We start from the raw sequence: 23,645 nt of genomic DNA, 5'->3' as shown, positions 1-23,645 counted from the left end.
ACAGTATTTTTGTAAACACAAAAGGTCACACAGTAGCTTCACCCAGCTGCAGCATCTTGACAGGCATCTTACCTTCCCCCTGTCACCTTCACCCGCTCTATGACTGTGAAGCCACTGTGGCACGCTGTTGCGAAGCTGTTGCTTGATTGACAAAGGGCTTGTTCAGGGGCTTTGCACACGTTGCTAGATTACCCTCTATTCTCTTGTCAAACCCATTCCCCTCAGCTACAAAAGGCGGGCCAGTCAGCAACGCAGGTAAGGTAACCCCCACCTCCCAGAGGACATGTGGCCCATCATTTGTTTTCTCAGATTTTCTTTTTCTATTTGTCCTCTGAAGTTGTAATTGTTTGTAATGTTGCTCCTTACTTTTATTTTTTACTGTACTTCGTTTCTCTGTTCTACCCATCGTCATATTTTGGATGTTAGCCTGCAGGATTCTAAAACGCTCACATTTCAAGAGAAAGTGCCTTTAAAATCCCTAAAAACACTGAGACTCTAGTGGTTCATTGGTTCCGTCGCTATGGTGCAGCTGAACAGTTGAACTGTACCATACGCCAACTCTTTTCCTGCGAATCTGTGTTAAATCACTGCAGCGCTGGCAGGAAGAGCCTCATTATATTGGCGCACTTGTGACCATAAACGAGTGGAAAAGGTTGGAAAGATGTCTTTCCCATCCAAGGGGAAAGGGCTGAGCCAGAACAGAGGCTGTTTTTCCATGTTTTACTTCAGCTTTTAGGATCCTCCAGTCTGATGTCATTGGTGATTACCTACCACAGTCTAGCCATTGATTGTGACTCGCTCCCTGACCTACCAAAGGTCCCCTTGGGTCACGGTGGGAAGGGAAATCTGTGAAAAGGAGGGAGGAGGGCACGGCCCCTCAGACACTGGACCGCAGGTTACTTTGGTGGTATTCTCATCAATGGTTCATATCAGACAAGGAGGAGAATTTGGTCCTTGATCTGTGTCTAGGGGCATTTTAGAGGTCACTGAGACCTCACCTTTTGGCCTTTTAACCTTCTGCCCTGTGCCCTCTGACCTCCCTAGTGACCTAATTAAGCCACGGCTGTCCCATTCTGAGAGTCTTGTCTCTCTCTCTTTCATCATTTGGTTTAGTTTGCATGAATGGCTGTGTGTTTCTCAGTGGAGCGTAGTGTACGGTGCGGTGACACCATACAGGATCGGTGTTGTTGTTGTTGTTGTTGGGTATAAAACTGTTGTTGTGATATCTCTCTTCTCATCTCTCTTTTTATTGCCTTGTTTCAGTGTTTAGTCTCATTCTGGCTATCTCATCATGGTTGATCTGTATTACTGACAGCCTGTTTCCCAGTGTGTGTGTGCTCTGTGTTTGGGCTTTTGATTGTAAGAAGGAGTCTCTCTTTGTGCCCCGCAGTATCGCACATTTGACCCATGTAAGCAGCTGTGGTGTAGCCACCCAGACAATCCGTTCTTCTGCAAGACCAAGAAAGGACCGCCCATTGATGGCACCATGTGTGGGAATGGGAAGGTATATATCCACAACTATACATTAACAGATATTATGTCTGAAAGAAATAATTTGAGCAACACATGAAACCACAACTGTCTTTTGTTCTTGGCCTGTTGTAGCATTGCTTTAAAGGTCACTGCATCTGGTTGACCCCTGACATCATAAAGCAAGATGGAAACTGGGGTTCATGGAGTGAGTTTGGCCAGTGCTCCCGCACCTGTGGTGGTGGAGTACAGTTTCGCACACGTGACTGTGACAATCCAAGGTATGAAATTGGATGTAGAATGGTGAAATAGCAGAATTTCAGTCTGTGCTTAATTATGTGTAGTTCAGCTGAAGCTCTAGACCTTTCTTTTTAGCAGTCATACCTCGATATGAATTTTTGATAGTCAGCCTTTGCTATCAGTCACACCGTATCTTGATAATCGCAATTGCAGAGAGGCACTTAACATAGATCATGATAATATGTGTTATTGTGTTAACTGTATCCTTTCTAGCCCAGGTTTTCAAATATAAGCCAGTGAATCATAAAAGTAAAACATAAAACACATTTAGATGGATAAATATAGTCATGTGTGACATTCCTGTCCTGCCACCTTCAGACCAGCCAACGGAGGCCGTACCTGCGTGGGAACAACTTACCAGTTCCAGATGTGCAACGCCAACGAGTGTGAGGATATCTACAGTGACACGCGAGAGGAGCAATGCCACGCTTGGGACCCTCGCTTTGAACTCCACAGCAACAAGCACCACTGGCTGCCTTATGAACACCCAGACCGTGAGTGTACACCCGCAGATGGAAAAGGGGGGAGGTTTGGTGGAGAGGTGGACACAGAAAGAAGCTCTCAGAACAAAGACGCCAACCTGAGAATGGCAAACCCTAAATCATGATGTGGAAAAAGAGGAAACAAACACATAATTCTTCAATGTGGTTGGGTTTTAGAGGGTTTTTTTTATATATAGGTTGTGTTCTGTAATGGTCATTGACATCTGGCTGTCCTGCTGAGTACAGCTTTGAGGTATGTCTACGCCCTCCCATAAAAACACACCATGTCTTTGAAAATCTCTTTTAAAACAATCTTCTTTGAACTTGGTGTCTTCTCTCTCTCCACCCATTTGCTTATGTCATTTGAACCTCACCAACCCCCTCTTCCTCCACCTTTTTCTCTATCCCACTCAATATCCAAAAACTTTTTCACATTATTGAGAAGTGTGAGGATACGTGTGTGTGTGTGTGTGTGTGTGGCTGCCAGATCTACCCTGTCTCTAAGTGGAGGTGTCATTGCCTTCCTGATACATATTAAATTATCATCCAACTAAAGGGCAGCCCTAAAGAAAAGTGCTGAGCTGTCTCAATATCTAATCGGAGGTCATGCTACACACACTTGGCTAAGAGGCTCCTCACTAAATTGTTTTGCTCTGTTTTGCTCTTATCGTTTCTAAATGCCATATTTTTCAGCAAGGCTTTTTCAATCTCAGATTACTTTTTTGTGAGTGTGCGAGCGCAGATGTGCGTGTCTGTCTGTGTGTGTGTGTGTGTGTGTGTGAGAGAGAGAAAAAAGTGAACAGGGAGGTGAAATTGAATTCCATTCATGGTCTGTCATCTCCTGAGTTCCAGATAGTGTGAGGAGAGAAAAAGAGCGCCTGCTCCGAGTGTGAAATTGTAGTATTTGTTTAGAGACGTTTGACACACTGTTGGTTTTTTTTGGTCTCTATTTGGGTCTGTTCCCGAGTCAACACATATACTGTAAAATACTCCTGCGCAAAGAAACATGAAATGTAAGGCTGCCCTTTTTGTGTGACTGTTCAACCAACTGGTTAGAGGGATTCATCCGACCGCTTTGGTCTGTCACATTAGATCTAAAGCCCAAAACTGACGGCTGTTTTCAGTGTTCTCACACCGATGAAGTGTCTCATCGAACAGTGAACAAAATGTGGCAGGGTCTCTCACACTTTGGGCCTCCTGGAAACCTCAAAATAACATTTTTGCAGGGTCTTAAAAATTCAGCAAATTGTTTTCTGTTTATCCAAACTGTAACTGCATTTGCATGTTGCAATGTTAAAAGGTGAGAAGCAGCACAGAAAGTACGACTGACAGTGAACAAGCAACTGATGTACATTATATCTTGCTGGTGCTGCAGCTGCAGTGTGCAAATTATAAATGCAGACTAACCAATGTAACCTCTGCAGCTCTGCTACTCCACTCCACATATTTTAAAAGCCTCATTTAAGTCTTTAACGTAGAATGGACATATAATAAACCAGTCAGAATTCAAAATATAGTCTTTATTGCAGTCTATAACAGAGTAAATACTCACTTTTATTACTCATGTTTTAAAATGTTTTCAGCACAATTTTTTAATAACATAGAATATGTTTATTTGGTGGTTGTTTTATAGCCACTTGGATTGAATGTCTGACGTCTGTACTACATGTGTGAGTTTTGATCATGTAAGCTATATATCTGTATAGATTTTTAAATGTACTGTGTTTTAAAACTACATTCACTGTGACACAGATATATTACACCTTCAAAGTGAGCGCGCTGCATGAGCCCCCTCAGTTATCACAACTTATTTCTCACACTGTAGGAGAGAATTCATTCAGATCACTGAGAAGGGAATTCATGTATTGTTTATGTGCTTTCTCAGTTCAACCTGACAGAAATGTGTGTTTTTTTTTCCCACACATTATATTTCTTCAGTAGCACTTCTGCCACCTGTTTATTAGAGTCAAAGCACCACAAGACAAAGTCTCTGGATTATGTCCATCTCTAATAAACGTGATGAAGTAGGAGTTGTCATTCTCACTGGGATAAACTGCCAGGTTTTGTCTCTCGAGGCTCATGTAGTTGTAGTATGACTCACACAGACAGACACAATGAGACCCAGCGTCACGCTGACTCATGGGGAGCTCATTCAGAACATAAAAAATTACCACATGTTAGTTGTAAGGATGAAATCATCAGAAAACGAGAAAAGATTGCAAACGTGCCATTCTGACAGTCATTTGAATAATTGGGTCATTTTGAATGTGTGTTTGTTTCCCAGCTAACAAACGCTGCCACCTGCATTGCCAATCCAAGGAGACACAAGATGTGGTCTTCATGCAGAGAATGGTCCTGGACGGCACACGCTGCTCATACAAGGACCCACACAGTGTGTGTGTGCGTGGGGAGTGCGAGGTGAGTGACAGTAGTGCGTGTGTGTGTATGAGAGCAAGAGTGCTGCAGGTGTTTGGATGTACATGTGTTAATCTTTCCATGTCCTCATGAACAGAAAGTGGGCTGTGACGGTGTGGTCGGCTCCTCAAAACAGGAGGACAAGTGCGGAGTGTGTGGAGGTGACAACTCCAGCTGCAAAACCTTCAAAGACACCATCACCCGGACTGCCAAGAAACAAGGTAAACACACAAACAGTCCCAATAGCCCTCATGTACATCTTGGACAGGCCTGATTTGGTTCCATCAGCATACCAGCTGTCTAACACGCTTGTAAGTACAGGATAAATAGTTGGCCGGTGTCCTTTGTTTATAAGCTGGACCCTTTTCCTCTGTATTTACTTATGTTTAGTTAAACATCGCCCTCTAGAGGAAGATTTCTAACACTGTGCTCAGTGAGATTTGAGTTGACATGTTTCCATGTAAGTCGAACATTGCCAAGAAGTTACGTCAAACCTCAGTCTGTGAGCTAATGTTTATAAGTACATTATCTAACTCTTGACGTTGGGACAGATCTACATTATGGCACCAAAATTCCCAGAATCAGATGTTTGTTCTGGATGAAAATAGCCAAGACTGCAGGGGTTTTAACTAGTGAGCAGGTATGCTTGGTTGAAATGAGTAAGAGCTCTTTACTCAATAAACTGAGGCTCTTTGTCAGGAAACTGTAAAATGAGCTTTTGAAGATGTTGGAGTCATGAACCAGATGTGCGTTTCATTTCAGGTTTCCTCAAAGTTCTTGAAATCCCCAGAGGAGCGAGACACCTCCTGATCCAAGAGTCGAAAGCAACTAAACACACTTTAGGTATCTGACGCTCTACATTGTTATTGTGCCTATGTCTGTATCCTTGCATTTGTGTGTTATGTGAAAAGTGAAATTAATATAAATTTCTCACACAACTACAGCTGTGAAGAACGTGGCATCAGGACTGTTTTTCATGAATGGGGAAAATGAATTCCCAAAATCCCACTCAGTCATAGAAAAGGGCGTGGAGTGGGAATATGTAAACGACAATGACAAAGAGACCCTTCAGACCACTGGTCCTCTCAGACATGGAATTCTTATCATGGTAAATAAATGAAGACAGTGGTGAATTTGGTCAAACATTTTCTGCACCTCAGATTATTTAAATTACATTCAATACATCAACATTTTGCCTGAAATAATGCCATTTTATTTCTCACTGTATGATGAACTTTCTGTTTGTAGATGAAATTACATGGAGATGAGGATGTGAATTTGTCTTATAAGTACATGATGAACATGGACAGTGACTCTGCCATTCAGAACAACATGCTAGTAGAAGACAGTGCCTATGAGTGGGCCCCAAAGAGATGGTCCTACTGCTCCAAGCCCTGTGGTGGAGGTACGAGTAGAGCTAAGAAAATACTGTTGTGTCTCTGAGATCACCTGTGTGCATTTTGCAACCTTGTCTTTATATTTTTGTGTTAAATTTTCGATCCCCTCCCGCTTTAGGGAAGCAGTATCTGCGATACGGCTGCAGAAGAAAAGTTGACAGTAAGATGGTCCACAAGAGCTTCTGTAACAAGTCCAACATGAAACCTAGAGGAGACACCAGAGACTGCAACCAGAAGCCCTGTCCTCCACCCATGTATGCATTGTGTTATATGCCAACAACAGTAAAAATATAACACTATGATACAGACAACTTTATGCTTTTTCTGCACTCAGTCGGCCCTTTTTTCCCCTCCTCTGACGTTGTTTACCTCGGCAGTTTGACATTTTGCATGCCCTCAGAACTCTTGTTTTTCTCTTTCCCGTAATGTTCTCCAGCTGGGTGACAGGGGAGTGGCAGAACTGCAGCAAACCATGTGGAAAGACGGGCATGCAAATACGCTCAGTCAGCTGCGTCCAGCCGTCAGATGACAACACCACACGCTCCATCCACAATAAACACTGCAATGACGACCGGCCCGAGTCCCGCAGACCCTGCAACCGACATGCCTGTCCCACCCAGTGGAGAGTCGGACCGTGGTCACAGGTGCGCAGGCCGAACATGGGCCATCAGGGCTCTTCACAAAATGAAACTGAAAAGTAGAAAGTAATATATGAGCACTTAGAGTTCCTGTGTGTAGTGATATATTTTAGTGATATTTTAGGTTCCACTTTTGTTTTAAATATCACAAGGCTTCCTCTGAACTGTATTCTTGGCAGGTTTGACAAGCCTCTGAAAAACAGATCATGTGATCTTGACTGTTACTTCTTCCAGTAAACCAAGCATAATGATCAAAAACACAATTGTGATGTTAATGGCCTTTACATGCCTTTGTACAACTTTATATTTTGTGAACTTGAAAACGTTTTCATCCATATTTACCAAGTGGTTTGTTAGAATGTGTTGGTTTGTGTTAATGTTCTTCATCTCCAGTGCTCTGTGACATGTGGAAATGGGACCCAGCAGAGGCAGGCCCTGTGCCACACCAGGGACAACACCATTGGCCTGTGTCTGGACAGTAAGCCTGATACCATCAGAGTCTGTCGCCTGGATCCATGTCCCAGTGAGTGCTGAGGAACCTCCAGCCATACATAACCTGCCAGGGCAAACAGTACTGTGTAGAAGTAGACACTCATCATGTGACATCTACAATATTTTTTGACACAGTGACTCAGCCATAAAAAAAACTTAATGGCTTAAAGACCACATAGCTTAAATTAGGAGCTGGAACAAACTGATATAGAATATAGTATGTATGTTAAACTGCTAGACAGTGTGGAATAAGATGATTTTGCCAGCCTTGACGATATATAAGGGGGAAAATGGGGGGCAATGCTAATGTGATCAAACAAAAAATATATATATTAACCACTGAAAGAGTTCCCTTCACACTGAAAGAACACTCTCTCTCCTCCTGTCTCTGCAGAGGGCTCATCAGACCTCAACAAGAACGGCAACATCCTGATCCAGTGGCTGTCCCGCCCCAACCCCAACTTCCCGAAGATCTCCTCACGTAAAACCTCCCTCTATAGTTCCCAACCTGGCCTCCACAGCGGCAGCCGCAGCTGCATGTCTGTCCTCTGCTGGGCCCTGCCCATCTCTGTCCTTCTGTCTCTGCAGGGCCGGCCCCGGCTGGCCCCCTGACCCGCCCTTCCCCCACGCCCCGTGCCTGTGCCCATGCCCGTGAGCGAGCGGCAAAGCTTTTGCTTCTCTTTTGGGGGGGGGGATGTTGTCTCTCTCTCTCTGTGTCTGAGACAGCTCTGACTGGGGGGAGGTCTCTGGCTCCTGTGTGTGCTAGTTGGTTCTCTCTTGCTCTGTCTCTCTCTCTCTATCTCTCTCTCTCCTTTGTGGAGCATTGTGTTGTAACCGCTGGCCAGTCGAAAACTCAAAAGATCAACAAAAAATTTGATGTGAAAAGGATTCGAAGTGGCGAGGCGAACAGGTTTTCAGTGACACCTCCTGAGACGTGTCGAAGAGCCGTTCACATGTGAGGGACCCCCTCTGCATTTGGCGGCCATGTTTTGCGCGAGCTAGCTGCGTGTTGTCATGGGTTACCACTCCTGAGATGCAGGTGCGCTTTTTTCTTTTTGTAGCGCACTGTCATTGTGAGGAGAAACAGGTGTGAAAATAAACAGAAAAGGTATATAAATATCTATATAGAAAAAAAAGTTATAAAAAAAATATGAAAGCTTTATTGTGAATGTGATCTTGTCACAATGAGGACATCTTTGCTAAAATGCTCATCTGACATCCTGGTTCCATTCGGGGATGAGAATGGTGTTTCATTCTATGTTCCATTCTCAGATTGACAGGAACTCAGCACAGGGACAGGAAGTGACATAAGTAAACCTTTTGATTTTTGGGGGGGAGGGAACTGTGAGGTGAAGAATCTTGAAGTAAAGGCTAATTGAAAAAAAAAAAAAAGTAAGAAAAAAAAAACAACAGGGTAGTCTGACCGCTTGAGGTTGCTTCCCATTTCACCTCACCATCAGCCATCCTCTCTTTGACTGTTATACTAAAGTTCAATAAATGCAGCTTATTTGTGCTTGCAGACTTTAAACAAATACATCTATAAATATATTTGTATTTATATATACATATAAATCTAAATCTATATGAGTAACAATAATATTAATAATGTTTTACCATGAATAAGCTGTAGCTTATTTGCCTAAAACCTTTGGACTGCTATTGATCGCTTAGATCCTTGACTGTTATGTGTATTTTTTTATTGATTTTACATGAATACAGATGAATATTTAATAAAGGTTAAGTGTTTCGGGGGGAAGGGGTTAGACCTATATTATGCAGGACTTGGTCAGTTAGTTGCCTCTCCATTCTCTCAGATGGATCAGTGGTTTACTGTCGCTTCTTGTTTTCTTTAAGGATAGGATCACGTTTTGTCATGCACATTTGCATCCATCACCTGTGTGTGTGTGTATATATATATGTCTGTGTGTGTGTGTGTGTGTGTGTGTGTGTGTGTGTGTGTGTGTGTGTGTGTGTGTGTGTGTGTGTGTGTGTGAGAGTTAGTGCATCTGTGTGTGTCTGTGTGTATGTGGATGGATGCATGTGTGTCCTGTGTGTAAGCTTAGATGGGTGAGTAAATGAATGGGCGAGCGAAGGAGAAATAGTTGTCTTGTTGGTGAAAGTGTGTTTGTGTGATTTGTGTTTGCATGTGTGTGTGCATGTGTGCACGTATGGATGTCTGTGTGCTTGTGTGCATGTGTACATGTCTGTGTGTGTGTATGTGTGTGTGTCTGTGTGTGTGTCTGTGTGTGTGTCTGTGTGTGTAAGGGTGCTTCATCATTCGGGCTTTTACACATCGCAATCAGATACAGAAATACCTCATAAACTTTGATTTGAGAGCGTCCGATGATCTCATTTTATTTTGATGAACATTAACCACATGAACAATGCCTTATCTTGGATTGAATGTAATGGCATTTATCTGTGAAAGAGATGGCTTTACTCATTCAAAGTTTCACTCGGAATAGAGGCAGCTTCAAACCAACTTAACAAACTCTCACCCGCCAACCATCAAACCTACCAAGGTGATGTTGGACCAATGTCCGACTACTGGGAAGGGTTTACAAAGGGCCTAGGGTATCGACACATATGGCATCTAGAAAAAAAAAAACACTTCAGACTTGTCATTGTATTGTGATCACATATTTCTGTTGTGACTATGTAGCGAGCTATCCAAGGTTTCCTTCTGCTGGAGTTGGACTGTATGAGACCAAGCCAGACCTAGCAGTGCGATACTGTATATAACATTGGTGTTGACTGTATTTAATAATGTTCATGACTGTTATCTTCTTCTATAATATTCTATACTATGGGTAACTGTTTTGTGGCTTCACTGGCCTGCTGCGTGGGGCTGGCTAACGTTTGGCTAACGTTGAAGAAACATTCAGATGGACTACGTGCACTGCGTCTATATGCACTTTGATTTATCAGGGAAATTTTATTAATGTTTTGTAAATGTTTCATATGACACTTAATGTGCCATTCCAGTTTTTACATCATCATGGAAATTATGTATTTTATTTGAACAGCAAATATCATTTATGTACTTCATACTTCTTTTTTTGTTTTTTGTTTTTTATTTATTTATTTATTTATTTATTCCAAATCGATAAACAGATTGACTGGTTGATTTCCAAGTAATGAAGTGTTTTACCAAAGTGACTGTGAACTTGTAACTTTCGATACAGTTGAATTATTTTTCTTAAGAAAAGAATATATCTATATATTGAGCAGGGGGGGCGTACATCTCATTGTTTCAGTTCCTGTCATTCTCAACAGCAAAGTTGTATCAATAAAAATGTTTTAAAAAGTGTGATCTTTCTCTCCCTAGGAATGTTCACTGGCTAGATTATTTGTCAGAGAACATGTCAAACACTGCCAGGAGAACACCGCTATTTTTACTGGCATGGTACAAAAAGGGTACAAGTCAAGTGGTAGAGTTTGAAAATTTAACTGAAGGATGATGCACACCTGAAGCAAAGGCAACACAAAGCTGCATGAGCAAGAAGTAGTCAAAATTAGATATCAAATGATTTAGATGAAATATTCAGACCTGAAAGACAGTTATATTTACAACACAAGACTTGCGACCCTTCTTTTTCCATTTCAGTTGTTCTGGACTAATCTCATGACTGCTCTTGATGTTTGGGTTTTTCTCCTCTTCCTCGCTGCATCCTCTGCTAATGGTCTGGCTTTACTACTGTATTCTGCACGGTGTGGAACCAGTACACACACACACACACACACACACACATATTTTTGTACTTTGTGTATAAACTAACATGCACGCAGAGACTACTGGCTAAATAATATACTCTTTTTGTTACACGTTATTTCACACACAAGGACATATCCCCCCAATCAGACACACACACACCCCTACATAGTCTCTACCCCTGGCTGCGCCCAGTCTCAGCTCTCTGTTCTCTCCTTCACAGGCCAGCGTTGCCATGGAGACCGCTCCGTGTTCTGTCGTATGGAGGTGCTGAAACGCTACTGCTCTCTACCGGACTACCAGCGTATATGCTGCAAGTCCTGCAGCAATGTCACCATCACTGAGCCTCTACCCAACATCACCTCCAGATCCACCCCCATCACCTCTGTCCACCCCAGTGTTACAGCTCCTCCACCCACTAGCACCCTCAGCTCTGGCTTCACCACCATTCAACCCACCAAACCTGTCGTCACCACCATTTCGGCTTCTACCACCAGCCCCTGGATCACCACTCATCCCCCTACCTTTACCACTCCTGTTCCTCATTCCACCCCAACCTCACTCAGCACCACAGATGTGATCACAAGCCATCACAAGCCAGATGCCACCAGCGCTCCTGTCTTCCCTATCACCTTTTCCATGGCAACCACATCAGTCATTACCACCTCTCCCAGTATTACTGCTCATGCCCTGCCACTGCCTGTCCCAGATATAGAAGACAGCACAGATCCACAGTTGCAGAGCACTACAAACAGTCTAACAACATCTGGTATGATAACTACTGTAGACTTTACAGCGGCCACAAGTCCAACAATCACAAATCCAGCAGAATATAGCACAAAAACAGACACACTGCTAAAATCCAAGCCAAAAAAGAATATTCCTCCAAAGAAAAACCCCAAAAAGGTAATTCCACCAAAGATCAATCTAAAAAAGAATACTGCACTGAAAAATACTACAAGAAAAGATGCTCCACCAAAGATCAATCCCAAAAAGAACACAAATGCTACTCCAAAAAACAATACTTATGTGAACAGCAATTCCAAAAAGAATTCACCAGAAAAAACAACTCCCAAAAAGACTCTTCCAGAAAAAACAACTCCCAAAAACACTCTTCCAGATAAAACAACTCCCAAAAAGACTACTCCATTAAGCACTACCCCCAAAAAGACTCCTCCAGAAAAAACAACTCCCAAAAAGACTACTCCGGCAAGCACTACTCCCAAAAAGACTCCTACAGAAAAACCAACTCCCAAAAAGACTACTCCGACAAGCACTACTCCCAAAAAGACTCCTCCAGAAAAAACAACTCCCAAAAAGACTACTCCGGCAAGCACTACTCCCAAAAAGACTCCTCCAGAAAAACCAACTCCCAAAAAGACTACTCTGACAAGCACTACTCCCAAAAAGACTCCTCCAGAAAAACAAACTCCCAAAAAGACTACTCTGACAAGCACTACTCCCAAAAAGACTCCTCCAGAAAAACCAACTCCCAAAAAGACTACTCCGGCAAGCGCTACTCCCAAAAAGACTCCTCCAGAAAAAACAACTCCCAAAAAGACTACTCCAGCAAGCACTACTCCCAAAAAGACTACTCCCTTGAAGCCTTCTTCTGAGAAAAAACCCAAACCCACACCCAAAAAGGATGTTCCACCAAAGACAAGTCCCAAAACAAACATGCAGCCAAAGACAAAAGTGACAAAACAAACTCAAACCAAGACAAACCACAAAACAAACTCAAAACCAGGACCCCAAAATGCCAAAGACTCACAGGCCAAAGTTAATCAGAATAAGGGCACAATGAAAAAGACTAATCCAAAAAAGAAAACACATGAAACATCTTCTTATTACACCACAGCTCCCTCTCCATATACAAGCCCAGAACCATCAAAACAGTACATTTCTTCCACTATTTCTTCTAGTACTAGTATATATGACCCATCGAATTTTAATGAGTCAAGAGTCAATGTCACGTTCATCAGTAACAACACAGACTCTACCGATGAAACTCCACTGTGGTACCATGATGGCACAGCCACCGGAGCAATAACACCCAGCCCTTTGGATGATCCTGTAACTGGTACCATTCATTTTGATGACGTTGCGATGCCCAGTGGAACCATGCCATCTGGTGATGTCACAATGAACGGCAGCGGTGATGTCACAGTGACCAGTGGGACTATTCTTAGTAGTGATGATATCACAGTGTCCTACAGCAATGTGGGAGTGGTCAGTGACACCATGGTGCTGGATGACGGCCTCACCATGGTGATCCCGACCATCCACAGCGAGGATCTGACGGATCTCGCCTCCTCACCCTGGCTGGACCTGTCTGAGTACATCCCTGTAAGTGTTCCCATGACAACATCAGACCCCGTCACTGCTTCACCTCCCACCTCCTTCACTCCTATGACAGAGAAACCTGCCATCATGACCACCACAGGCTCTGCTGTAAGACCTAAGGGAAGAGCTGAGGAGAACGGCGAGAACAATTCCATTGACATCCTATACAACAGGATTGTTGGCGCTGACAGCGACATATCTCAAAACAACCTGATCCCAAAGCGCCGGGTCAACCTCAGAGAAAAAACCAGGAACAAGCGCATTCAGGAGCTTCTGGAGGAGAAGAGGAACTTTCTCCTCAGGATGAAGAGAGGCCACGCAGCATGATAGACCTCCTAAGCCTTCTCATTTCTCTTATAGAGATGAACATTTTCTTTACAGACTTTTGTAAGTGTTGTTTGAACCCCTCTGTGAACTGCCATGATGCTTTCTATCAGGCCTTTCCACAAAAAAAGCAAAACAAACTCTGTCATATCACTATCATGACAATCAGGGCTGCTGCAGAGAGAGAATATCATGGCCAAATGTTTGAACAGTTGCTTTGAATAAAGAAAAGCCCTTTAGAGTACAGACTGTTGCAGATTTGAGGCAAATCGCCTCGCCTGTGTAAACACAATAATGAGAAACAGAAGGGATGAAAAGTGTATATCCAGTTTGACCAGCACTTTACAAAGCCAAGCTTTTATCCCTCTAAACCACCCACAGTCTTGTTTGATGACTCACTCAATGGATGATGTAGATAAGATGTAATGTAGTTTGTAAAATGGTATTATCCGTGCTGGCACTTATGGAGCAACAAAATCTACAACCTAGAATCCAAATCTCCATCCAATATTATATTACTGCCCAGGACTGCAGCTCATTTCCCCCAAACATATTAATACCTCTCAACTCCCTAATAACTGCTACTGTAGCACAACATAAATATGTTTCATTTTTAAATGGCCACCACTCTGAACACCCTGCACACGCATACACACCTACACATGCACACACACACACTGCGAATTGGAGCTTCTGGAGGCCTGAAAGCAATATGGTAATGCCAAACAATCAAAAAGTCAAAGTTTCCTTTTGGTTTAATTGCATTGTGAAAGTTTACACTGCTTGGATCATGTTGTCTTTTCCAAAGCAAACAGTCTGGCGGCACGGGGTCTTTCATCTCTCAGGAAGTTAAGAGTCAGTATACACTTGGTGCTTCCTGGATTTTGGTGGTATATTTTGATATCTCACTAAGCTAGTTGTAAAAACAAAATTATTGAAGAGAAAAATATATATATATTGATTGCAATCTTTGTTTTTCTTTTTTAACGGTCAGTCAAGTATGGTGCTGTTTTTTCTTATGTTTGCTAAAAGCATTGTCCATCATGCATTCACTTATATACAAAAATACAAAATACAAAAAAAATATGATAAGCCTGTTTGTATTAACTGTATGCACATAGCAGCTTTGACGGCCAGTATATGTTCTTTTCTAAACGTTTTATCATTGGTACATCTCTAACTTGCAGCAACTGCAAAAGCACCTATGGATCTTTCTGTACAATATCTGTACATATGAAAAAGAACTTAATGTTTGATATTTATTAAAGTTTAAGTGCCTGTGGAATTTTGCAAACTGTCAGTGTTGTGTGATTTTGTCACACTGATTACTATCATGCTGCCCTGCTTTATCTCTTTGGCTACAACCAGTAGTAGTTATGTCACTCCGTCAGTCCTAATATGTGGGACACAGCTACTGTGAGCCTGACTGCTGTGTTATTTTTCGGTTAACTCAGTGATATAACACTTAATGGCTTCTAATCCAGTTTGTACCTGTTAAGCAAGAACCTCATCAAATTATCTATAGCATGCTTACAAGTTTGCCTTCGATTTGTATTTAACTAACAATTCCAGAGTAATGTAATATCTGGCACATAGGGGGAGACAGAGCACATGAATTCATGTTTGCTGTATTCACTCAAACTTAATTGCGTTTCTTAATCTTAACAGAATGAGAATATCAGAGTCAGGGCACAGCTGTCCTTGGACTGTGATTTCCAAATTGTAAAGTCACTGACTGCTAAAACTGGGACTAATATATAATAAAGATAAGCTCTGTCTCTTCATTTTCGATGGAGAAGGTCCAGCACATGAGTCAGCATGACTTTACAAAATATCTGACTTTGATATGGACTCAAAATGTAGCCCAGGAAATGACTTGCCCAATTTTTGTGAGAGGGTATTCTTTTCCACAGAAGGTTAAAAGCAATTGAAAATTTTCCACAGTGAGGTCTGGATACTGTCTCTGAAAAAGCATGTTGCTACTGATATTTTTTAGATGTTTTTTTTTTTTTTTCATTTTAATCACTAAAGGCTTTCATTCACCTCTGTTGTGCTGGGGTTAGCAGATGACCAAAGCCTTTGCATATAGAGCCCAAACTATCTGCATGTTTAGATACCACTTGGAGTAAAAGGGAAAACAGAATTGCTGTGTTGGGATTACCAGCAGCATTACACTGCACTCATCAGATCAAGCTTAGTATCTAACTTTGCATCTGACTGATTTTGTGAGAAATGTTGAGTCACTCCATTTACTCACTCCGTTTATTGGCATAAAATAAATAAATAAATAAAATTCAATTTGCATTCTTTAAATATGCAACAATCCACACTGAGAGAAAAACAAACACCAGGAAGAACATTTTTCTGATTCCCGAAATAAACAAGACTTCAAGTTGACCCTTAATTGTTTACATCTTCTACATTCATAAACCAGAAAGTTGTTTTTTGGCTTTGTCTTTTTTTTTTTTTTTCTTCCCTGCTCCATTTTGGTCGTTTTTCAAAGCTACATCCTTGTTACAGTACTTAAACATTCCACTGTGTCTATCCATACCTCTGAAGAACATGACTGGCATCAGAATATTAGATTACTCATAAACTCTTGTCAGGAACACTGTGCAGCAAATTAGGACTGCATGATCAATAACACTAACTGCCATTTACCATTTTTTCCCCTGGGAGACAAACAAAAAGCTTAGTGTATGTATACCCAAATAACACCAGAAAATAAAGCGATAGGATTTATGTCCCTCCTTAAGGTCAGTACCTTCCTGTGCTTTGGGGTTAAATCAGTCCAAATTACAGAGGAATTTTGTATATGGTATGGGATAACAGTATTTGTTGACATCTGAGTCTAAGTGCTAAGCTTGTTGATTTTATTCAGACCAATAAATCATTGGACTGAAATGTTGCTGAAATTAACAGGCAATTTTGAAAAGGTTGTATGGTTCAAAGCAAGGTCACTCGTACCTTATGAACAAGAACACCAAGGAGAGAAACATGCATGGGATCTACACTAAATTTGATATGATTATAGATAATCATAGTTTTTTTTTAAAAAATGCAGTTTTCATTCCAATACAGTATAATGTCAGCCACAATTTGTGAGGCTCATCCATGTGTCTTCTCTCTGATCTTGTGAGATTAATTGGATCCTCCTCTTAGCTGATGGTTTCATGTTGTGGTTTGCTGCAATAGATTTTTTTGTTGCTGATGCAACACGAGCTTCACAAATGTATTGTGTATGTATGTGTGGCAGCTGTATTGGATACATGTTTATTAGATATCATTTTTTCCCAAAATATTTCTAAACAACTTCTTGGAAGAAATAGTCACGTTTCTTAAGAAACTCCCCTGTCCTTCAGAAAATGGCTTTACTGTAAGACCATTTCTCAGAATCCCTCTGGCAGCTGGAAGCTCAGTGATAAAAATCAATAACCTGGCTCAACAATCAGAGCTTTTCCATTTATCCATCCTTCAACTCAAAGTGTCTAGCTCACTCTACTTACACACTGAAGCTTTTATCAGCCATAAAACATAAGCATCCTCCCGTATCAATCTAATTCTCATTGAACCCATAAGTGGATGAGAACAAGAGGTTTAAGACAGAGAGAAGAGGTGTGGGGGACAGGACTGGAAGTGTTTAACCCCCTTTTTGCCTTTAAGTATAATAATGTTTTTTTGTTTGTTTTTTGCCTCAGATTTACAGTGTTGTTGAAATACTGTGTTGTCATTTACAGTACACAGCATACTCACTAAGGCTGTTATCACCACGAGAACGTTTCTGTAAGATGTTAATTGTTGAAATATACAAACCGTGAGGAAAAAACTATGAAAAATAATTCTGCACTTATTGAATGTCAGCGTGATTTTACCTCAGTTTGAATGCGGTTGGCTCATCATCTGTGGGTTGGTGCTCAGCTGAAAGCCGCTAACTAATCTTGTGTTTGTTGTTTCTTTCATGAATTTACATCCTGCCTTTCTATTTAGAATTGAAGCCTGGTTGATGTTGTGTCTGGTGTTTGTCATTAGCAGAATGTACATTGATGAATGCAGTCAGTGTGGCGGTGCCTGAGAGTCTGTCAGGACTATAACTGAACGAAGCCACGTGCCGGGCTGTGCAAGTGTGTGAGTGCATCTCTCTGTGTGTGTGTGTCTTTGAGGCAAATTTAGCTCCTTGTGACTGGTCTGTTAGAAATCCATAAAAAGCCCAGAATCTCTTTATGGGTTGGATGCAAAGAAAACGTGACTCATCTGGCTCATCAGGGGTCATGCTGCCCCCAACAAACTCACACACACACACACACACACACACACACACACACACACACACACACACACACACACACACACACACACACACACACACACACACACACACACACATCTGAAAGCCTTTTTCCCCAAACACAGGGGAAGATTGTTGACTGAAGTGTCTAAAGCAGAATGTTTCTGTGCATAAATTCTCTGGTGACAAGTCCTGTGATCCACAAATATTGTATATATATTTGTGGATCACATCTCATGTAATATTGGTAATGAATATGTCAGATCATAGATATATTGAACTACAGATTTACATTTTTAGTTCTCTAATAAAACATGAATAACAAGTATTTGCCTACTATAGAAATATCTTGAGACCTCTCATTAGGAAATTAAAACTTTCTGACAGTAGTCACAGATCATATTTGCAAAATGAACCCTTATAAAATGAATGTAGCTGTTACACATATTTTACCCTTGTATACACACTCATGACTGAATTACCACAGTGGTCAGAATCTGGTCATTGTCAGTGGTCTGTGGTCATTACTCCAGATATCCTCTAAACAACTCATGCTGAGTGTCAGAGAAACCTGCTTCTCAATGAAAAGGAAATCAGTTCAGTTTTAAACAGTAATCAAAATTTAGACAGGGAAAATAAAAAATAAAAAAAACATTGCCTCCATCCAACCACCCTCTGATCCATTTTTTTTTTTTTTTAAATCTTTGCGCTTAAGCAAGACACAAATAGCAACCAGTTTTACCACAAAGCCGTCCAGTGGACAGTCTTTGTGTTTATGTAACTCTCCCTGCGTCTGCCCCAAATCCTCAAAAATGGGTTCTTCATCATATTGTTCAGTTTAATACAAACTGAAATTCTTGTTCTAGATAAAAATATCTATCAGCCTAATTATTCATTGCTTCTAAATGTGTCTTTACCCAGAAATTTGGTCAGTATGGTCTTTGCTGGAAGTCACGTCTGCCTAAAGTTTCCTGGTGGGATTTGAATCTCAGTTTACTTGAACTCTAGTCTCCTAAAACGTAATGAAACACAGTTCAGTAGCCTTCATAATAAAATCTGTGAAATATCAAACAGGTTTAAAGTGTCTGAGAGATTTTAAAAGTGTAATTAACAACAGAGAAATTCATCCAACAGAGGGAGTTTGTTGACCCAAATGACTCATGTGTTTCCCTTCCATTAAAGGAAGCTTCCCCACCCAAGTATACCAATCCCCATGTTGCTTTGGCAACTAAACAAGGTGATGATTGATTTCAAACTGAATATGAGCCTCAAACCTCTTTTGAGGTTTGAGGTGATATTAGCCTGTCCTTATAACATTGGTTCAAATGTGTTTACTGTGTGACACACTGGTCCATCACATTTAATGGCCCTTTTTCGGGGACCTGTGATCCTAGATATTCAATATTTATCACTTACATCTGGCATTGTCCCCACTAGCTTTAAGACTGCTGCCGTTTAACCTTTACATAAGAAACCACACCTTGATCCTGTTTGTTCCCAGAGTTAAGAAGAAGTCAGATGGCTGCAGAGCCTTTTCCTATCATGCCCCCTGTGGTTCCAAACCTCTCTGCCAACATCAGACTGTCTGACTCCACTGAGGCCTTTAAATTCAAACTTAAAACTCATCCTTGAACTTTCAGGCAGTGACTTATTCTTTGACTACTTCAGGCCTGATACTGGTTACCATTCTCCTGCCAGCAGCTTGTTCTTAGTCTCAATAATCCATTAAACCGAGTACATACAATATGGTCTGTGTTGTCCTGCCAACAGGATTAATTTAAACTTTCTGACAGCTAGTGCATCCCTCTAACCCTCTGTTTGTTTGTTCCCTCAAGCACATGAGCGTCTGTGCTGTGTGCCTTTCTCTCTTTCTCTTTCTCCTCCCTGTCCTCTCTTTTCGCTCAGGCTCGCTGACCATTGGCCATCCTGGGACTTCCCAGCCTCATTCTAAATGTTTTGGATTTGGGTCTTTGTCCTCCTTGATTTTCTCTCCTTCTGTGTGTTTGTTTCCTACTTAGATGTGCGAACGAAGTGCTTGGGTTTTGCCTCCTCTGTTTGTGGTCTGTCCAACTGTGGTCAACAGTGGTCTGCCTGGAAGTTGCTTGATATCATCCCACATCATATTCCTCATTAATGTTTGCGATCTATAATCTTGCCCTCGTGATTGACCGTGCTGTAAATCTTCTTTGTTGTTGTGTTCTGCACACAAAATCTATTGCATGTCTGTTTGTCTGGGATCCTTCCTCCTGAGGTTTCCTCCATTCATTCCCCTTACAGGGTTTTGGGGGAGTTTATCCTATTTGAGGGTCTAAGGACACAAAGTGTTGCAGTGCTCTACAGACTGTTAAACATCTTGAGGGAAGTTTGTGATTGTGGGGTATATAAACAAAATTTGACTTGACTTGTACTGTACATGAAGCCTAGGGTGAAAAGCTTCCTAAAGTGGTCTCGTGATCTCAGCTATGAGTTGTACACACACACACACACACACTAGTAAACATGTGCAAAGCTTTCACATGCATATCAAATTATCTGCATGATGCACATTATAAGCTCTACAGAAGAAGGTCAAACCTGTTTACAACAGCTCCACAATATGTAGATTTCTGTTTTCACAAAGCATCATTCATTTTGGCAGATTTTCCCAAATTACAGGGGGTGACTGTGTTCACTTACAGTCAGTCATTTTTAGAAATGGCACATCTTGAAAAAAATAAAAGAACAAACTAAACCTCCATCTCTTTTACACCCCCTGTGTTTCTGTTTTGTTTTCCCTTCATCTCCTGTTTTTTCACTCTCTCTCTCCCCCTTTTCTCTCTCTATTTCTTAGTCCTCTCTTTTTCTCTCTTCCCTCTTTCTCTGCCTCTGTTTTTCCTTTCTCTCTCCATCAATACAGTCAGCCAATGACAGTGCTGGGGCTGAGGAAATGGATGGTGTGTCTATTTTTAGAACCAGGGAAGGAGGGCAAACCAAAAGTAAGAGAGCAGGAGAGAGAGAGAGAGAGAGAGAGAGAGAGAGTGAGGGGGGGGGGGGGGGGAGGAGGAGGGATGTGTGGAAAAGATAAATCTGCATTCTGCCACTGCCTCTGGTCAGAGACAGTTGGAGCTACAGAGTGTGCTTAAGGAGAAGGAGCATCACTGGCCGGAGACACAGCATCATAAATATAAAACACATCCAGTCGTACAAAGCCTGCAGACTAATATCTGAGATTGCGAGAGCAAGAGAAAAGGGGAAAGGACTCAACAAAGACCATCTGTGTGCAGGTGAGTGTGAAAGCAAATTGTGCAGAAAAACCCTTACATAATTACTGATAATGCACGAGGTGAAAATATATGTGTGCCTGTTCTGTGCTTTGAGCCCAGAGCTGCTGTAGTGGAACCATTTTTAGCTGTTGTATACTGAAGGTGTGGTCTAAATATAGTAATGGTTACACCTTGGAAGAAAAGGGGAGAGGCTGGTATTTTGGTTTGGCTTGCACTATTTTTGGCACGGGGGCTGAGACAAAAATATATCGTGGGCGACACTCAGGGTTATGACAATTTGGGGTTACATAAGAAAATATAGGCTGACACATTCTGTGGCTTTACATGACTGAGGTGGCATTTAAAATAGTCATCTATTTATGGTGCCTCTCACTGCTCCTTGCTGGGATTGTTTGTATTTTGGGCTGTTTACACTGCCACTCCAAAGTAAGCAGGGAATGGTGTCTGAAATGGGGAAGAGGAGAGTCAGGAGGAAGACAGGAAAGCTCACATGTGAATTAAATCTGATTGATACAGTATAAGAGCCTAAATAGAATGTGTTTGTGTTTCTAAATGCTTCAGACAACTAACAGTTATTCATCATGGGATCAATGTTCTGATGTAACTGCAAAATGACACAATTGAAAAAACACAAACGTGAAGCACTCTCAAAAACAACCACGATGCTTCAAAAAAAGAATTGTTTTCATTTCTGACTTGGATGCACAACAGAGTGAATGAATATTTTGTAACAACCATAATTGTAAGTCTCAGAAATGCGTGTGACTCAGTGATGTCTCATGATGTTTTCTTGGATGGATGGCTCACAGATGTGGTAATATAAAGTGTCTCCTAATATGAATTTAGTTTGAATACTAAGATTATCAGCCAGTCATTGTCCACTGCTACATCTAAATCCAGGATTGGTGTTTAAATCTGTTTTTGCAACAAACTGGCCAAAAGAGGGAATTTACAGTAAAACCCAAAACAAATCAATGATCCTGACACTTCACGCTTCCCAACCCTCGGACAGATGTTTTGGCCATAAACATGACCTCTTTCCTCCTCGTCTTTCTTTCAGCTATGCGACCCCGGTCCAGACTGCTGTCCAAGAGAAGACTCCTGCTGCCCACAATCAGAGAGGGCACCGAGGAGACAGTGAGAGATCTGAATGAGGCCAACATGCTTCACATCCCCGCCCGCAGCCAGTCTGTGTCCTCAGAGGACTACCTCCTCTCCATCTGCCACCTGGCCCACCCCACCTTCCCCACCAGAGATGTTTCCCCTGACAACATCCACACGCGGCAGTTGGATGCTGTGCACCATAGGCTGAGGCTGTCACGGCACAGTGGGACTACATCAGCCGCCTTTGAATTAAATGCCACAGAGGAGGCACAAGCCATCAATGTACAGCAAGGAGAAGAGAAAGAATTGAGTGGCAAGCTGATGTTTGGAAACTCTGACCCGCTGGAGTATCTTTATGGACACCAGGACAACCTCTCAGGAGGTGTGAGGAAGGTGTTTGTCGAGGGAAGGTTTATAAGGCAACATAGGAGTGTATGGGAGGGCCAGGGTCGGTCCAGAGCACACAGCATCCCCCACGCTTCAAGTCTAGATCTCCCACGCCAGCGCAAGAGCAGCTGCCCTGAGTTACACACCAGCACTGATGCTTCAGCACCAAATTTCTCTCCGAAACACAGCTTATCCAGGTTGGAGGCCAGGAGAGGGAGCCCAGCTGTAAGAGGAGCAGAGGGGGATGGACAGAGTCCAACCATCAAACAATCCCTCATCTCCCAGTGGATCTCTGACTGCAGGTCAGCATGGAGGGAGGCACGCGTACGAGCCTGTATGCTGCCTGCCATCGCTGAGATATAGGGCCGCAAATGGACAGACATTCTGACACAAGACATTCCTCAATAAAGTATCTTGGTCTTTTCTGTCAGTGCATGAGACACTGACACTAGGAGATATTTAGAAGTGTATTATGCAGATATATAACGGGGATACAATTAAATACCCCGTTGAAATCACACAGAGGCAAGTAAATATTGTCATGATTGTCCATCTGTAATGTTCTTTTATTGTCCATCTGTAATGTTCTTTTACTGTCATTATTTGCTGTTGCAACCCTTCTACTCTAGATGTATGCTGGTGATCATACAAAATCATAAGAAAGGACAAATCTGCAAAATCCTTTTATACGTCTCTGTGTGTTGTGAACCACGTATGAATAAATAAACCAATCTTTTGATACTCTAAACCAAACTGTGTGATCAGTGTTTTTCTTCGAGCTGCGATCTGTGTTTTCTTGCATGTGAAAACCCTTCGAAAATGAACTCCACTCCCGGCTCTGCTGGTGCCAGGCGCTGGAGTTTCTATGGTAACTGTCGTGGGATCCTGTGCTGGTAAACACAAGTGTGGAGAAACACAGGCTGAGGGAAGATGACACCGCTGAACCAAAACACACAAGATGCAGGTCATCTGTCGTTTCACTGTTAGAGCAGATTCACCTGTGTGTCACAAGAGAAAGCAGGAAATCTGCAGG

The 23,645-nt window shown here is 42.0% G+C and overlaps 2 protein-coding genes across 3 annotated transcripts in view; both read left to right on the top strand.

The window, feature by feature from the left end:
* Nucleotides 1-14,786, top strand: part of LOC121188927 (A disintegrin and metalloproteinase with thrombospondin motifs 2-like) — a 106,775-nt gene extending 91,989 nt beyond the window's left edge. Inside the window, exons 10-22 of one of the 2 annotated variants that reach the window (XM_041048873.1) lie at nucleotides 1,391-1,504; nucleotides 1,606-1,751; nucleotides 2,089-2,264; nucleotides 4,537-4,670; nucleotides 4,765-4,888; nucleotides 5,430-5,510; nucleotides 5,612-5,775; nucleotides 5,916-6,072; nucleotides 6,183-6,318; nucleotides 6,501-6,708; nucleotides 7,096-7,225; nucleotides 7,589-7,675; nucleotides 11,130-14,786. In XM_041048873.1, the coding sequence (XP_040904807.1) occupies nucleotides 1,391-1,504; nucleotides 1,606-1,751; nucleotides 2,089-2,264; nucleotides 4,537-4,670; nucleotides 4,765-4,888; nucleotides 5,430-5,510; nucleotides 5,612-5,775; nucleotides 5,916-6,072; nucleotides 6,183-6,318; nucleotides 6,501-6,708; nucleotides 7,096-7,225; nucleotides 7,589-7,675; nucleotides 11,130-13,576 (4,104 nt within the window). In that variant the 3' untranslated portion in view covers nucleotides 13,577-14,786. The remainder of the gene's footprint in view (nucleotides 1-1,390; nucleotides 1,505-1,605; nucleotides 1,752-2,088; nucleotides 2,265-4,536; nucleotides 4,671-4,764; nucleotides 4,889-5,429; nucleotides 5,511-5,611; nucleotides 5,776-5,915; nucleotides 6,073-6,182; nucleotides 6,319-6,500; nucleotides 6,709-7,095; nucleotides 7,226-7,588; nucleotides 7,676-11,129) is intronic. The other variant, XM_041048872.1, reaches the window with a different exon arrangement.
* A 6,246-nt stretch (nucleotides 14,787-21,032) lies between these two features.
* si:dkeyp-72g9.4 lies at nucleotides 21,033-23,303 on the top strand. Its single transcript, XM_041048482.1, has 2 exons — nucleotides 21,033-21,121; nucleotides 22,182-23,303. The coding sequence occupies exon 2, from the start codon at nucleotides 22,184-22,186 to the stop codon at nucleotides 22,973-22,975; it is 792 nt and encodes a 263-aa protein (XP_040904416.1). The 5' UTR covers nucleotides 21,033-21,121; nucleotides 22,182-22,183; the 3' UTR covers nucleotides 22,976-23,303.
* Nucleotides 23,304-23,645: the final 342 nt, after the last annotated feature.

The sequence above is a fragment of the Toxotes jaculatrix genome, chromosome 10 (assembly GCF_017976425.1).
Source record: "Toxotes jaculatrix isolate fToxJac2 chromosome 10, fToxJac2.pri, whole genome shotgun sequence".
Classification (NCBI taxonomy): Eukaryota; Metazoa; Chordata; class Actinopteri; family Toxotidae; genus Toxotes; species Toxotes jaculatrix.
The sequence above is the reverse complement of the archived record's forward strand: the minus strand, read 5'-3'. Positions and strand labels throughout refer to the sequence as shown.

Excerpts from the sequence above, each read along its gene's own strand:
- si:dkeyp-72g9.4 (XM_041048482.1), top strand. The coding sequence starts at position 22,184 with ATGCGACCCCGGTCCAGACTGCTGTCCAAGAGAAGACTCCTGCTGCCC.